The sequence below is a fragment of the Ranitomeya imitator genome, chromosome 4 (genome assembly GCF_032444005.1).
Source record: "Ranitomeya imitator isolate aRanImi1 chromosome 4, aRanImi1.pri, whole genome shotgun sequence".
Classification (NCBI taxonomy): Eukaryota; Metazoa; Chordata; class Amphibia; order Anura; family Dendrobatidae; genus Ranitomeya; species Ranitomeya imitator.
The window spans coordinates 679,443,797-679,461,726 of record NC_091285.1 but is presented as its reverse complement, the minus strand read 5'-3'; the positions used below and the strand labels follow the sequence as shown (position 1 = coordinate 679,461,726).

General features: G+C 43.9%; 1 protein-coding gene across 2 annotated transcripts in view; it reads right to left on the bottom strand.

Moving 5' to 3' along the window:
• LOC138677319 (NXPE family member 3-like) overlaps positions 1-17,930 on the bottom strand; it is a 167,004-nt gene that overhangs the window by 15,082 nt on the left and 133,992 nt on the right. For both annotated transcript variants that reach the window (XM_069767364.1, XM_069767365.1), the window contains exons 3-4: positions 11,930-12,150; positions 8,540-8,610 (exon numbers count right to left, since the gene is read on the bottom strand). In XM_069767364.1, coding sequence (XP_069623465.1) covers positions 8,540-8,610; positions 11,930-12,150 — 292 coding nt within the window. The remainder of the gene's footprint in view (positions 1-8,539; positions 8,611-11,929; positions 12,151-17,930) is intronic.

Here is a 17,930-nt window from a genome sequence, read left to right as displayed (position 1 = left end):
TTTTGGCGAGCCTTTTGTGCTAGGATGGGCATTGATTTGTCTTTTTCCTCGGCTTTCCATCCTCAGACAAATGGCCAAACCGAACGAACTAATCAGACTTTGGAAACATATCTGAGATGCTTTGTTTCTGCTGATCAGGATGATTGAGTGTCCTTTTTGCCTTTGGCTGAGTTCGCCCTTAATAATCGGGCCAGCTCGGCTACTTTGGTTTCGCCGTTTTTCTGCAATTCTGGTTTCCATCCCCGTTTCTCTTCAGGGCAGGTTGAGTCTTCGGACTGTCCTGGTGTAGATACTGTGGTGGATAGGTTGCAGCAGATTTGGACTCATGTGGTGGACAATTTGACATTGTCCCAGGAGAAGGCTCAACGTTTCGCTAACCGCCGGCGCTGTGTGGGTCCCCGACTTCGTGTTGGGGATTTGGTTTGGTTGTCGTCTCGTTATGTTCCTATGAAGGTTTCCTCTCCTAAGTTTAAGCCTCGTTTCATTGGTCCGTATAAGATTTCTGAGGTTCTCAATCCTGTGTCGTTTTGTTTGACCCTTCCAACTTCTTTTGCCATCCATAATGTATTCCATAGGTCGTTGTTACGGAGATACGTGGCGCCTGTGGTTCCATCCGTTGATCCTCCTGCCCCGGTGTTGGTTGAGGGGAAGTTGGAGTATGTGGTGGAGAAGATTTTGGATTCTCGTATTTCGAGACGGAAACTCCAGTACCTGGTCAAGTGGAAGGGTTATGGTCAGGAAGATAATTCCTGGGTCTTTGCCTCCGATGTTCATGCTGCCGATCTGGTTTGTGCCTTTCATTTGGCTCGTCCTGGTCGGCCTGGGGGCTCTGGTGAGGGTTCGGTGACCCCTCCTCAAGGGGGGGGTACTGTTGTGAATTCTATTGTCAAGATCCCTCCTGTGGTCATGAATGGTACTTCGGCTGGTTCTGTCCATGGGCTTCCTCTGGTAGTTGTTAGTGGGGCTGCGGCTTTTGAGGTTCCTTCCACAGTTGACGAGGTTAATTCGTTAGCTGGCTGCTCTATTTAACTCCACTTAGATCATTGCTCCATGCCACCTGTCAATGTTCCAGTATTGGTCTAGTTCACTCCTGGATCGTTCTTGTGACCTGTCTTCCCAGCAGAAGCTAAGTTCCTGCTTGTTTTTCTCTAGTCTGCTATTTTTCTGTCCAGCTTGCTATTTTGATTTTGTCTTGCTTGCTGGAAGCTCTGGGACGCAGAGGGAGCGCCTCCGCACCGTGAGTCGGTGCGGAGGGTCTTTTTGCGCCCTCTGCGTGGTCTTTTTGTAGTTTTTTGTGCTGACCGCAAAGTTACCTTTCCTATCCTCTATCTGTTCAGTAAGTCGGGCCTCACTTTGCTAAATCTATTTCATCTCTGTGTTTGTAATTTTCATCTTTACTCACAGTCATTATATGTGGGGGGCTGCCTTTTCCTTTGGGGAATTTCTCTGAGGCAAGGTAGGCTTTATTTTTCTATCTTTAGGGCTAGCTAGTTTCTTAGGCTGTGTCGAGTTGCATAGGGAGCGTTAGGAGCAATCCACGGCTATTTCTAGTGTGTGTGATAGGATTAGGGATTGCGGTCAGCAGAGTTCCCACGTCTCAGAGCTCGTCCTATATTATTAGTAACTATCAGGTCATTCCGTGTGCTCTTAACCACCAGGTCCATTATTGTCCTAACCACCAGGTCATAACAGGCCTCTGCAGGTAGAGGGGGACTAGACATGAGACTGGACAGTGGGCTGCAAGTTAGACAGAGTTCAGACACCTAGCGCTTAGCACTTTGGAGCAATTTTTCAGACTAAAAAGTTTGTTTTCGATAATTGAAGGGCTTTTTTTGGATTTTTTGAGTTTTTTTCAGGTTTTTATGAACTAGCAGCAAATTTCTTATTTATAGTATATACACTTTTATTCGTTTTTAATCCCTTTTATTAGTTTTCATTTTTCACCTCACCTTCTTAGTAATAAAGCTTGTTTTAGCAGTTTTACCAATTAAATTAAATTAAATTATATACCGGTACGTATTTTTTAACAGACACACATTTCCCCTTTTTTAATAAATCATTTATTAGTAAGCTCCAATTTCTACTCATTGCCCCCTGGCATGTTTATCACGCTGATTGCCCAACATACATGCACATGGGGGCTTGCAGGCTAGTTTCATGCACCACTCTTCCTTTGTAATTCCTCCATTTGGTGGCAGCACAGTTGCTTATTATTGGCCGACAGGTGTAGTGCGGTGTCAGGACCTATCGGCTGTCTATATCTATATATAGCTGGATTCTCCAAGGATACGGTAACCCTGATGAAGAAGGACTGAGTTCCTTCGAAACGCGTTGGTAATCTTCTTGGTCACAGCGCTGCCCTGTAGCCCCTGTGACATCACACGCAAGGCGCTCCCTGTCGGACATTTTTTCCTGTGTGTATCCAGGGACGCCACCGGCCGGGGCTTCCCTGGCTCTATGCCGACTCACCGCTACGGTGCCTCGCTGCGGCTGCTGCCCGTCCATTCCGTCGCCTAATATCCATTCGCCAGGACCACCATCAGGACAATCGACAGACGACCCACGTATTCAGTGCCACGTGCATCCACTACACCTCAGCAGTCTGGTAAGTTAGACCAGAGCCACTGGTGCAGGACACCAGATAGTACCGTGCAGGCTTGCATTGTATATCTATACTTCACGCCATACTGCATTATCTGGGCATATTTAGCAGTACTAGTGGGGGATTCCATCTGTTTTTTACATGCCCTCTTGCTAGTGGCATATCTTTAGCGCGGTATCTATTCTGTTTGGCTTTTCAATTTTGTTTGTCATTGTATTGGCCTCTGGATGAGGCCATGTTACCGTGTTAGAGAAAAGATGTCCGTAAATACTGCAGGCACATAACTATACATTACTGTTTCATACTGTATATTCTCATTTTACCTAACAAGCCTAGCAAACTCTTTGGTTTTGACCACTGGGAGTATACTGAGAAATAAACCTTGCACTCAACTTAATGCTCAAGTGAGATATTTTATTGTAGTACTAAAACGTTTCGGTCCAAAACACACAGGACCTTCATCAGTTACTACAAAAGTGAAACAAAATATGTACATAAATACAGTGCAGTGATAATAACAAAAAAAGTATATACAGTAGCCTGCTACTATGTAGCGTTACGGAGCCGGATAAAATGGTCAGGATAAGAGGATATATTCATGGACTAATTGTCATGCAGAAAGAGAAAAGAAAAATACATGCCTCTAATATTAAGTATAAATGTGACCAGAGAGAAGACGAAAAGACTAATGACGTACCGTACTGTTGGGTAAGTTAGTGGACAAAGAAAAGAGACTAACGGTTCTCTAGGCACACAATAGGCTGCGCCTATGGTAGAACGACAATAAAAAAATTGGGTCACGCTAGGTGTATCAAGGCGGTGTGCTGAAGCTAGAATGGGAAGGTGGCGTACCTGCATGAATCATGTGAACGGAACCAGTTAAACTAGAGAAAGGAAATGAATCCAGTTAAGAGAGCCTGAAGGTGCCGCTTGCAGAGTGACAAAAACATATCCGCTGTGCAATGATTACCTGTAAGGTGGACGAGGTATGTGCCATACGTGACCGAATCTCCAAACATAAGTCCACCATACGCTGTAAAAATCTGTTATTACCTATCCCGTCTCATTTCATTGCCAAGGGCCACAGCATTTCTCAGCTTAAATATCAGGTCATTGAGCACGTACCCCCATTAAGACGAGGAGGAAACAGAATAGCCCGCCTCAAGCGTAGGGAGGCCTTTTGGATCCACAATTTGGATACATTACAACCAAAGGGCCTCAATAGGGACTACGATTTGGCAGCCTTCCTATAATCATGTCTTGTATTCATCTTATCACTCTGACAGTTTTAGGTCCTTTATCGCTACAGGTTACCAGCAATTCCATATATCTGCTTTTCTACATCCAGGTATCACAATAGTCCATATTGGACAGGTTTTATTTCATACAGAACAAATTGAGGTACTTTATCTAACGAGGGTTATGATCGTATAACATTGTGTTTTCTAACATTATGGTTTCCATGGCAAATTACAGAAAACTTCATTTCTTTGCATATTGCATATTATATGTTTGCTCTATTTGACTTTACAAGAAGTTATCCACATCATACTGTTGTATAACTTATATTTGCCTCCTTCGTCGTGTATTCGATAGGAAGTACCTGTTACATATGTTTTAGACTTCTTGCTCTAATACTCTTTTTTTCTGTTATAGAGTCGTCTTTATTGAAGTTTATCTGTATTACACCATTCCGGCTGTCACCATCACGCATGGATACCGCTCTTCTGGACACAGCTCACCTCTCACTAACTATGCCGTTTATGTCCAGAGGCACCTAGTGGACTACCTTAATTAGCACACTTCTTCCTTTTCTTCCGTCCATCGTTTACTAGCATCCACCGCCCCATTCTAGGTCCTCCCCTCTCCCCTATTTACATACCTAGTTTCATTATATACGGAACACATTACGCCGCACTGTGCTTCACACGGCAGACTCCCACATCGAGACGCACATCCGCCGGCAGACCACATGTTAGAGGTTACACACATATCTTCCTTAGCGACGCGGCCGGTTACTACCGACGGCGTCACTTCCACTTCCAATGTGCGCTCTCTCATTGGCTAGCGGGGCATCATTGAGACACGCCCCCTTTCTAGATAAGCGCGCACTCGGTCTATACACAGCAGACGAGCGGGGGATACCGCGTCTGACCCAGGCACATACCTCGTCCACCTTACAGGTAATCATTGCACAGCGGATATGTTTTTGTCACTCTGCAAGTGGCACCTTCAGGCTCTCTTAACTGGATTCACTTCCTTTCTCTAGTTTAACTGGTTCCGTTCACATGATTCATGCAGGTACGCCACCTCCCCATTCTAGCTTCAGCACACCGCCTTGATACACCTAGCGTGACCCAATTTTTTTATTGTCGTTCTACCATAGGCGCAGCCTATTGTGTGCCTAGAGACCCGCTAGTCTCTTTTCTTTGTCCACTAACTTACCCAACAGTACGGTACGTCATTAGTCTTTTCGTCTTCTCTCTGGTCACATTTATACTTAATATTAGAGGCATGTATTTTTCTTTTTTCTTTCTGCATGACAATTAGTCCATGAATATTTCCTCTTATCCTGACCATTTTATCCGGCTCCGTAACGCTACATAGTAGCAGGCTATTGTATATACTTTGTTTGTTATTATCACTGCACTGTATTTATGTACATATTTTGTTTCACTTTTGTAGTAACTGATGAAGGTCCTGTGTGTTTTGGACCGAAACGTTTTAGTACTACAATAAAATATCTCACTTGAGCATTAAGTTGAGTGCAAGGTTTATTTCTCTATGTACCACTTGGTGTGGGAACCTACCTTTGCACCACTACTAATAGTGCACGCGTCCCTATTGTTTACACTGGGAGTATACTGGTCATGGCACGCTTAGTCTGCTGCCACAGGAAAGATATATATCTTGGTACTGTGTTAGCCACTGGATAGAAAAATATTTAGAATTGAGAGTCCTCAGTGGTTGCTACCTTTTAATGGCTAACTGAAAAGATGGTAACAAATTGCAGCTTTCGATTCTACTCCTGTCTCTTCATCAGGCATAGACAAATAAAAATTCTGAAGAATCATATATTTATGTACAACACATCACAGAAAAATGCCATCGATAAGACAGGTGACGTGAAGCAGAATTACCATTATGTGAGTGATAAACAGTTATGTCCATAAATATTGGAACAGTTCATAGATAAGGAGTGTGACTGTTTTATTGTCTTCTGATTGGGGTCTGGTTCTATGTTATGATGACCCCACATGGTCTGAGGAGCAAATTCCTTACTTGACATAAAAAGACATAAATCCATGCAACACATTCATTCCTGCACTGAGAGTGTCAAAGGTCATCATCAGCTTATATTCCCAGGCACTTCTGTCTCTCTGAGATTTGAAGTTACCTTTTAATTCAAGTAATTGTACATCAGTGCCCAGGAGAGATAGTCCATACTGTCTTTGAAAACCAACAAAGAAATCATCATTAAACCTGCTGACAAGGGAGGTGCAATAGTCATGATGAACACATCAGACTATATGAAAGAAGCAAACAGACAACTTATGGACACACGCTACTACAAAAAATTGGAGTCGGATCCTACACAGGACTATTACAAGGAACTAAACAAGTTGGTATCTTGTCTGCCCGATGAATCCATAAGAGCTAATGACCTGATACCAGAAAGTCCAAGAACAGGGACATTCTACATGCTTCCAAAAATCCACAAATCTGGAAATGCAGGAAGACCAATTATTTCATGTGTCGGCACCCTTACTGAGCAGGTATCTAGATGGGTAGAGGGTATTTTTAAATTGTTAAAGGATACACCCAGCTTCATTCAGGACTAAACTGACCTATTGAATAAACTATCAGCAATAGGTCCTCTATCAGAAGTAACCATCCTGGCCACCATGGATGTGGAATCTTTGTACTCCAATATCCCACACCAGGATGGAATAAATGCCTGCAAATTCTTCCTGGAAAACACAGGGACTGATGCCGATTCTGTGGTGAAACTTATAAAATTCATCCTCACCCAAAATTACTTTGAGTTTGACAAGAAGATCTTTCTACAGGAGACTGGCACAGCAATGGGAAGTAAAATGGCTCCACAGTATGCAAATCTTTTCATGGCCAAGCTTGAAAGCGACTTTTTGTCCTCATGTCCCATCAGGCCTCTGGCGTACTACCGCAACATTGATGATATTTTAATCATCTGGACGGAGTCTGAACCACAGCTAAAGACGTTCCATGAACAATTTAATCAATTTCATCCTACCATCAACTTGACACTCAACTACTCCAGTACTGAGATTAACTTTTTAGACACCATCATTAAGCTGCAGAACAATGAAATAGAGACATCCCTGTATCAGAAGCCAATCGACCGTCCAACATACCTTAAATGGGACAGTTTCCATCCAAAACACATAAAAAACTCTATTGTCTACAGCCAAGCCATCAGATACAATCGTATATGTTCCAACCCCATGGATAGGGATAAACACCTTGGTCGCCTCAGAAAGACCTTTTTGAACCAGGGCTAGCATCCAAGAATAATTGAAAACCAGATTACAAGAGCCACCAGAATATCAAGGAATCACCTGCTACATTACAAAGCTAAAGAAGAAAATAACCGGGTACCTCTAGTGGTTACCTACATTCCAAATCTGGAGGTACTAAGGGGAGCTGCACGGAAATTACAGCCTTTACTGCAAAAAGATGCCAGCTTACAATCCATTTTTCCAGACCCCCCACTACTGTGCAGCCCCCAAATCTAAGAAGCATCATTGTCAGAAGCTCCCTGTCCTCTCCAGGAGCTGCAGGTACCTTTCCTTGCAACCAGAAAAAATGTAAAACCTGTCCATTTATAATGACCACGGACAAGATAAAGATCCCCAATTCACATCAGGACTACAAGATACCAAATACTTTCAGCTGCGTCACTTCTAATGTGGTGTACCTAATTATTTGTACTAAATGTCCTACTGGGGGTCTGTATGTAGGGGAGACAGGGCAGAAACTGAGAACAAGGATGAACTCTCACCGCCATACAATAAGAGAAAAAAGAATGGATCTACCTGTGGCAATACATTTTTGTCTCCCCGATCATAGCATTATGGACATGAAATTACTTGTATTAAAAGGTAGCTTCAAATCTAAGAGAGACAGAAGAGTCTGGGAATATAAGATGATGATGACCATTGACACTGACACTGTCCCGCATCACAGATAAGGAGAACAATGGGGATGAGATCAACAGCACTACTTGAATATTTAAACTATTTACATAGGTTTTCCCTGTCTGCTTTCGACATCAACAAACTGGCTCCGTAACACAATGCATGTTAACATATCAGCAGACCTCACTATTCATCAAGGATGAGAGCACACTTTATTATATCAAATATCAGCTTATAAGTCAATATTCCAGGCTCACACAAATAAAAGTCTGTTTTCTTGACCAACCAGAAATTAACATTTAAATCCAAAAGCCAACATGCAGATCAAAAGTCAATTCTTCTTGGTTTGCAAAACATTGTTGTCTGGATGATTAAGATATCATCTGGTTTCTTCACGCAAGGCTATTATAAGAATGGCTGCTACAAGGAGCATGTGAGAAGCACTGATCAGACGAACTGGAGGAATTATTAGGTGGACAGACCGGATCAATACTCTAAAAACTGATCCAGTTATATATCACCGCCATTGTAAGCCTGGACAGAACTACGTCCTATCCAATATATAATTGCACAGACTGGAGGCAATCCTCTGTGAGCTAAGCAGTCCGGACTGATTCATTGACCCAGGAAAGAAAAAGATTTATGTACCTCATTCACTGGAATGTAGAAGAGATCTTGGATATGTTAAGGAAATGATTAAAATAATTTAACGTTATTTATGTAAAACATAATCTAAACTTATCATAGCCTACAAGCTTACCAGAGAAGCGCTCATCAGGCTTGATAATGATTGGAGGAACTGTACCAGGTATAGTCTTGTCAGTGACGGAGCTGAAGGAGGAAAATCAAATTATAATTATTTGAATAGAGTTTAATATTATTTCTGGAGACTGTCTGAGCCACCACCCAACCCAGACTAAGGCTTACACCTCTACAGACCGTGTCACCAATCAGCAGTTCAGGGCAGCTGTATTGTATGGATCAATATGTTCTATGGGCCATATCATAAAGTAGAGCCACCAGGGGAGGTGGACCAGTCCATCTCTGGCACCATGCCTGACTTGAGAGCATGAGGTGACAAAATGACCTTAATGACATTAACATAAATCACATGTGACTTTGAGTCCACTGATTTTTTCATGTTGGCATCTCTCCATGAAATTATTCTAAAGATTGATGAGAAATATTAGAAGTATGATAGTCCATCTAGTCAATCGTAATGTCCTACATTGTTGATCCAGAGGAAGACAAGACCCCTATGAGGTATTTTCTAATTGGCTCAAATTATTGGAAACATGGCCTTCCTGACATCAAATATGGAAATTGGATTAAGTCTTGTACGCTGTCCCTCAACCAGCCCCCCATATGAGCTCACCAAGGGGCGGTATGTGGGCATAACCTTGATCAAGTAAGAAGCAGATTTGTTTTTTTTGTAGTTTGTCAGTCCTAGATGTTACAGCTTGTTGTGGGTTCTGTACCTCACCCGCACTAAGCTCTGAGCCATTTCGGTGACGTTAGGTTTGGTACTTATCTTTCGTTATTCCTTTTTATTTTATATAAATGCATATATTATTTTTTTGTTCCCATTTTGTACCATCTTTGTATATTTTTATAAACTCTGCCCAGCTCCCTATGTTAACTATATAAAATTTGATAGCTCTAGTGCTCTTGTTCTGCAAACCACACTCCTTAAGCCATATGCTACCTGTAATGGGAGGCCAATTGGATTGTATAAAGGATTGGTGGTGGCATCTAGTAATTTATTTTGAGTTTTTGTAGTTTGTCAGTCTTGGAAGGAACAGCTTGCTATGGGTTCGGCACCACCCCCCAGTTAAGATCTGAGCCATTTCGGTGACATTAGGTTCGGTACTTATCTTTCATTATTCCTTTTTATTCTATTTAAATGCATACACCTTTTTTTGTTCCCATTTTGTAACATCTTTGTATTTTTTTTATAAACACTGCCTAGCTTCCCATGTTAACTATACAAAATTTGATACCTCTAGTCCCTTTGTTATGTAAACCGCACCCCAGGAGCCATATGTTACCTGTAATGGGAGGCCAATTGGCCTGTATAAACGTTTGGTGGTGACATCTAGCAATTTATTTTGTTATTGTGGAGTTATTGTGGCAGTCACCATATCAGGGTATATATACACTGATGAGCAAAAGGGAAACAATGTTTTGAACTTTTGAATTTTATGCTCCATATCTCACCATCCACTACAGCTTCTAACGTGAGACTACCATAATTTTATAGACAATCATCTTGGCTATCTCATTCGTAAATGTGACATGCAACTATTTAGCATATGATTAGTTATGCAGATTCTTGTCGTGTCACTGCATCATTACTGCTTAGCTCCAGGTGGTGGAATAATCTTTTTCTTCCTGTATACTACAAATTACATCCTGTTCTCACATTCTCTAATAACTCAGTGTATCATTAGGTTGATTCCCAAGTGTAAAGTCACTGGTTTGAATCAAGGAGCAGCCATGAAGAATATTTCCCTAGAAAAGGGAAACAGCATCATCCAGCTCATTGATAACGGTCTCTCAGCCATAACAAATTGCCAAACTACATCATGTGAGTGCCATGACAGGTGGTAATATCCAAAAAGAAGTCCGTCCATCCATCCATTCAAGAGCCAAGAGGTGGATGTCCAGGCAAAATACTGGATTCAACAAGTTCGCTTATGACAAGTTCTATCAGTTCTGGTGCGGCAAACATGACAGTGGAGGTGGCTCATATACTTCATAATAGTGAGATCACAGAAGTCCATGCAAGCACCGTGCAGCGCATGTTACACGGGTCTGGAATGGTGGCTCGAAAAAAGGTGAAGAAGCCTCAACTTCAATATTGTCATAAGAAGAGTCGACTTGAGTTTGCAAACAAGTACGAAAAGGAGACAGTAGAAGATTGGAAACTGGTGATTTGGAGCAATGAGATGAAAGTCGATAGACCTCGCTGATGGGTGCAAATGGGTCTGAAAGAAACAAAGGAAAAAAGGGCTAATGGATCAAGAAATTGAAGGAGATGTCAAGTTTGGTGGAGGAAACCTGATGATATCGGGTTGTTTCACAGCCAAAGGCGTTGGATACTTGACCAGGATCAATGGTGGCCTCAATGCTGAGCTATATAGAAGTATCCAACAAGACGAGTTACTTTGTACACTCAAGTACAATAGTTATGAAAAGGACAACAAAGTGTTCCAGCAGGACAACATGAAGCATGCGTCGAGATTGACAATGAAGTTGGGGTGCTGGATTGTCCCCACTGTCTCCAGACCTCAACCCAATCAAACACTTGTGGATAGAGTTGAAGAAACAGCTGTACAAATACCCAAGTGAGACGACCAGTATGCATCAACCATGGGAATGAGTAGAAGAGATCTTCGATCATATGTTGATCGAGAAAACTTGAATCTGATTGAGAGCATGCCCAGAAGAGTTCAGGTAGTGCTGAAAGCAAAAAGGAGGATTAACAAAATAATACAAATAAAAATTTAGATTTTTAGGAGCAAAACAGTTGGCAGTCTCAGGTTTGAAACAGTAGTGGATAGTGAGATGTGGAGACTGAAAGTGAAAAGCTGAAAACATTATTACGCTCTTGCTCCGCAGTGTATATTCCATACGTTGGAGTCTGAGGTGTATATACCATACACTCACTTTGATTTCCCAAATAACTGGCCTGGTAGTGGAAGCAGTTGTGACTTGTCCATCACTCGTCTGCCAATTTTCAGCCTACGTTTTCGTTCCCATAGTAAAACACTTCGAACTAGAATCGGCCAAAAATTGTCCTGACGATTGGAGGCAGTGGAGTTGTGTCCCCTGACAAAGTGGTAACAGTGGTGTGATCTGTGTGATCTCCCTGGTGTTATCCATAACAATAATGTAATCCACTTTTTCCATTATAGTCCACCTCTGAACCTATTCATGACACGTAAATCATGTACTATATACCCATTTGCTGCCTGCTATTGCTCGCCTTGGCAGCAGCCGCCTGACGCTGTTTATTACATTATATTGTCTAACAAGTCCGTGTAGTTGCGATGTCCATTGATACTTCCACTGCGTAACTTTTTTGGTCTTTTCTATCTACTGAAATAAAGGTGTGATTAAACCTTTGGAGAAAGAAGTCATCACTCACCCACTAAGTAAAGAGTCCTCCAGAGCGTTTGTCACTTTTCGGTATCCACCCATCGAGTGAAAGATTAGTGAATGGCACGGCAGGTTCTGAGGTCTCACACAATGCCACTTGTCACCGCTAACAGGATCTATATATGTACAGACATCTTTCCCAGCAATCTGCAGATTACACTCTGCCACTGCGCTGCTGCCATTATAGTGGAAATATCCATTAAAATAGACCTAAAAGTAAAAAAAACAAAAAGTGAGAAAACCAGGCAGAATGGAATTGGGCAAACTTGAGACATTAAAGGAGTCATGCAGTATTAGTGTTACTTAAGTGTCCTGGCTCCTGCGCCGGGCTTTGCTTTCTTCTCTTTTGGTCGGCTCCCTGTACTTGATTCCACATGGGGCTGCTAAGGTAACCAAATATGCACCACTAATGTCAACAGACATGAAGGGTTGGTAACTACATGGATTTACATATTGGGGCAATATCTGGTCCTTAGACGGCCTTAAATTAAATACAACCTCAGATGAGGAACAACACATGGCCAATTAAACCATGATTCAGTTATCAAAAACTCATCAAAAATGCATTTGCATTGTGCAAAAAAATTAAACACACTCTTATTGCTTCCACAAGGTTAAGAGGGTGAGTAGCAGTCCATCACTTATTGTTCATCTGCAAGTGTGCCGCTGTTCAGTACTCGATCGGTACCGGGGTATTCGGGCATACTCGTTACTGGATTGAGAATCACTGATGCTTGAGCACCATGATGGAGTCCCCACCCCATATGTTTGGCACCTGTCAGACAGCCAAAAAACATGCGGGGATGCCCGTCATCAGGGCCGCCATCAGGGCATTACAGCCGTGACTGGCGTATGGGGCCCGGTGGGCAGAGAGGGCCCGCATCGGGCCCCGTCTCATCTGCTCACTGGGCCCCCCCCTGCAGGCGCTGCGACACTCTATTGACGTGCGGGCCCGCGCCCACTCGTCGATAGTTAACAGCCGCCAGCCAGTCTGAGGCTGGCAGCTGAGTAGGGCCGCAGTGCGCACTCGCCGGCGTCTGACGTCATTGTCAGCCGCCTGGCCCGGCGAGTGCGTCTTCACCTGCGTGGAGCCTGGAAGGAGCTTCGCCCGGCACAGGAGCACGGCCAGGTAAGAACTCATGTTTTTTTTTGTCTTTGAGAGCGGCGATCCAGGGGGGCCCGGGGCAGAATGCAGGACACGGGGGCAGTATGCTGGTGGACACACACTGGGGCAGAATGCTGGTGGACACACACTGGGGCAGAATGCTGGTGGACACACACTGGGGCAGAATGCTGGTGGACACACACTGGGGCAGAATGCTGGTGGACACACACTGGGGCAGAATGCTGGTGGACACACACTGGGGCAGAATGCAGGTGGACACACACTGGGGCAGAATGCTGGTGGACACACACTGGGGCAGAATGCTGGACACACTGGGGCAGAATGCTGGTGGACACACACTGGGGCAGAATGCTGGACACAGTGACAGGGGCAGTATGCTGGACACAGGGGCAGACTGTGAGACCCGGGGGCAGAATGCTGGACACGGGCAGAATGCTGGACATTGGGGCAGAATGCTGGACAATGGGGCAGAATGCGAGACACGGGGCAGAATGGAGATACGGGGCATGATTGGAGACACGGGGCAGGATGAAAGACATGGGGGCATGACTGGAGACAGATGGGGAGGATTGGAGACACAGGGGGCATGATTGGAGACAAGTGGCAGGATTGCAGAAATGGGGGCATGATTGGAGACATAGGGGGAAGAATGGAGACATGGGGCATGATTGGAGACACTGGGGGCAGAATTTGAGACAGATCGTGCAGGATCATGGGGCAGGATGGAGAGATCACATGGGGCGATCATATGGGGCAGGATGGGGAGATCATATGGGGCAGAATGGATACTCATGAGGGCAGGATGGGAGAACATATGGCTGACGCCAGGAATGAGACACACGGTGGCCAGGATGGGGAATATTATTACCATAGGGGCTAATTTAGGGATATTATTACTGCAGTGATGTATTTATTTTATTTTTTGAGTATACTGTTTTAAATGAGGGGGCGGTCCTGTTACTGTGTAGAGTGATACTATGTCGCCTCTTTTTCTCCATGTGGTGTAATGTAGAAGTTGTTAAAAATTAAGTAATGTATACTACAAGCAGAGCTCGAGATAACTGTGTTATTTCCTGCAGAGACAAGTCCTGGCTGGATGAAATGATGGCGGTCTGTGCTGGATGAAAGATGAAGGACTTCACCTAGAGACGTCACTGGTGAGTCAGTGTGTTACCTATACACTGACACTATACACTGTATACTGTATACAGAGCTCCTGTGTATAATTTCACTAGTGATCACTGTATTATCTGTACACAGACACTGCATACTAAGTACAGATCTTCTGTGTATAATGGCACTTATGGTGATAGTATGGTGCTTTTTTTAATTACTGATCAGAATTGTAGTATTCTGTCACTATGTGGTGGTATTATGTGGTCTGGTCATGGTGTAGAGGTATTTGTTCTTTGTATGTGATATTATTCGATCACTATGGTGGTAATATGTCATCTGGTCATGGTGTAGCAGTATTTGTTCTTTGTATGTGATATTATTGGTTATTTTAAAAATTGAAAAATAAATTAAAATATACCTAAATTGTATTGCATATTTTAACAAATATTTAATAGGTTACAGTAGAGTAGGGCCCGGCCAAAAGAGTCTACCGTGTTATGGTGGCGGCTTAAAAAATCTTTTGGCCAAAACAAAAGCTGCCGGCTATACGTGTGATCTGGTGATGGGAACTGTCAATGTGTGATAGGTGAGAAGTGGAGATTTTCCAAGAGAGAGTGGTGGGACTGTGGACAGTTCGAGGGGTGGAGCATGGAGGCGGGGCTGGGGTGGAGCCTGGGCGGAGTCTCAAGGGGGCCCCGAAAATTTTGCCAGTATGGGGCCCCGAAATTTCTAGTGGCAGCCCTGCCTGTCATACACAGTAATGCTGTAGCATCGCGTCATGGGGAGCTATATGAGACCTAGTGATATGATGCACAGCACACTGTGTTCAGGAAGCAATGCAGAGAGAGGTGTTATAGGAGGGAGAGTGTAATTTACAGCAGGTATATAGACAGGGTTTAATAATATTGCTATTACAGTACTTCTATACTGCTCCTGCACAGGGCTAAATATTTTCTTTTCTGTAGTAAAACTGTTGTTACCTGCATTCAGTGGAAGAAAAGTTTAGGATCACAGGCATCTAGGCAGGGTTTAATATTACTATATTACTACTAGCTATTGAACCCGTTCTATGCCCGGGTGGCGAGCATCTATATTGGTATATGGTCTCCATCCTGGTATGTGCTGCTCCATCCTGCGTTCCCATCCTGTCATGTGCTGCTCCATCCTGCGTCCCCATCCTGTCATGTGCTGCTCCATCCTGCGTCCCCATTCTGACATGTGCTGCTCTATCCTGCGTCCCCATCCTGTCATGTGCTGCTCCATCCTGCGCCCCCATCCTGTCATGTGCTGCTCCATCCTGCGTCCCCATCCTGTCATGTGCTGCTCCATCCTGCGCCCCCATCCTGTCATGTGCTGCTCCATCCTGCGCCCCCATCCTGTCATGTGCTGCTCTATCCTGCGTCCCCATCCTGTCATGTGCTGCTCTATCCTGCGTCCCCATCCTGTCATGTGCTGCTCCCATCCTGCGTCCCCATCCTGTCATGTGCTGCTCCATCCTGCGCCCCCATCCTGTCATGTGCTGCTCTATCCTGCGCCCCCATCCTGTCATGTACTGCTCCCATCCAGCGCCACCGTTCTGTAATTTGCTGCTCCCATCCATATGCCCCATACGCTGCTCCATTATGGTTGATGGCCCCATAAGATGCTCCATAGTATATGCCTCATATGCTGCTCCATTATGGTTGATGGCCCCAATAAGATGCTCCATAGTATATGCCCCGTATGCTGCTGCATTATGGTTGATGGCCCCCATAATAATAATCTTTATAATAATAATCTTTATTTTTATATAGCGCTAACATATTCCGCAGCGCTTTACAGTTTTGCACACATTATCATCACTGTCCCTGATGGGGCTCACAATCTAGAATCCCTATCAGTATGTCTTTGGAATGTGGGAGGAAACCGGATACCCCATAAGATGCTCCATAGTATACAGTGGGGCAAAAAAGTATTTAGTCAGTCAGCAATAGTGCAAGTTCCACCACTTAAAAAGATGAGAGGCGTCTGTAATTTACATCATAGGTAGACCTCAACTATGGGAGACAAACTGAGAAAAAAAAATCCAGAAAATCACATTGTCTGTTTTCATTTTATTTGCATATTATGGTGGAAAATAAGTATTTGGTCAGAAACAAACAATCAAGATTTCTGTCTCTCACAGACCTGTAACTTCTTCTTTAAGGGTCTCCTCTTTCCTCCACTCATTACCTGTAGTAATGGCACCTGTTTAAACTTGTTATCAGTATAAAAAGACACCTGTGCACACCCTCAAACAGTCTGACTCCAAACTCCACTATGGTGAAGACCAAAGAGCTGTCAAAGGACACCAGAAACAAAATTGTAGCCCTGCACCAGGCTGGGAAGACTGAATCTGCAATAGCCAACCAGCTTGGAGTGAAGAAATCAACAGTGGGAGCAATAATTAGAAAATGGAAGACATACAAGACCACTGATAATCTCCCTCGATCTGGGGCTCCACGCAAAATCCCACCCCGTGGGGTCAGAATGATCACAAGAACGGTGAGCAAAAATCCCAGAACCACGCGGGGGGACCTAGTGAATGAACTGCAGAGAGCTGGGACCAATGTAACAAGGCCTACCATAAGTAACACACTACGCCACCATGGACTCAGATCCTGCAGTGCCAGACGTGTCCCACTGCTTAAGCCAGTACATGTCCGGGCCCGTCTGAAGTTTGCTAGAGAGCATTTGGATGATCCAGAGGAGTTTTGGGAGAATGTCCTATGGTCTGATGAAACCAAACTGGAACTGTTTGGTAGAAACACAACTTGTCGTGTTTGGAGGAAAAAGAATACTGAGTTGCATCCATCAAACACCATACCTACTGTAAAGCATGGTGGTGGAAACATCATGCTTTGGGGCTGTTTCTCTGCAAAGGGGCCAGGACGACTGATCCGGGTACATGAAAGAATGAATGGGGCCATGTATCGTGAGATTTTGAGTGCAAACCTCCTTCCATCAGCAAGGGCATTGAAGATGAAACGTGGCTGGGTCTTTCAACATGACAATGATCCAAAGCACACCGCCAGGGCAACGAAGGAGTGGCTTCGTAAGAAGCATTTCAAGGTCCTGGAGTGGCCTAGCCAGTCTCCAGATCTCAACCCTATAGAAAACCTTTGGAGGGAGTTGAAAGTCCGTGTTGCCAAGCGAAAAGCCAAAAACATCACTGCTCTAGAGGAGATCTGCATGGAGGAATGGGCCAACATACCAACAACAGTGTGTGGCAACCTTGTGAAGACTTACAGAAAACGTTTGACCTCTGTCATTGCCAACAAAGGATATATTACAAAGTATTGAGATGAAATTTTGTTTCTGACCAAATACTTATTTTCCACCATAATATGCAAATAAAATGTTAAAAAAACAGACAATGTGATTTTCTGGATTTTTTTTCTCAGTTTGTCTCCCATAGTTGAGGTCTACCTATGATGTAAATTACAGACGCCTCTCATCTTTTTAAGTGGTGGAACTTGCACTATTGCTGACTGACTAAATACTTTTTTGCCCCACTGTATGCCCCGTATGCTGCTCCATTATCGTTGATGGCCCCCATAAGATGCTCCATAGTATATGCCCCGTACACTGCTCCATAAAGGTTTATGGCCCCCATAAGATGCTCCATAGTATATGCCCCGTATACTGCTGTGATATATATAAAAAAAATAACATACTCACCTATTGTCGCTGGGCGCCGAGTGCTGGGGGGCCTGAGCAGGCGGGGACA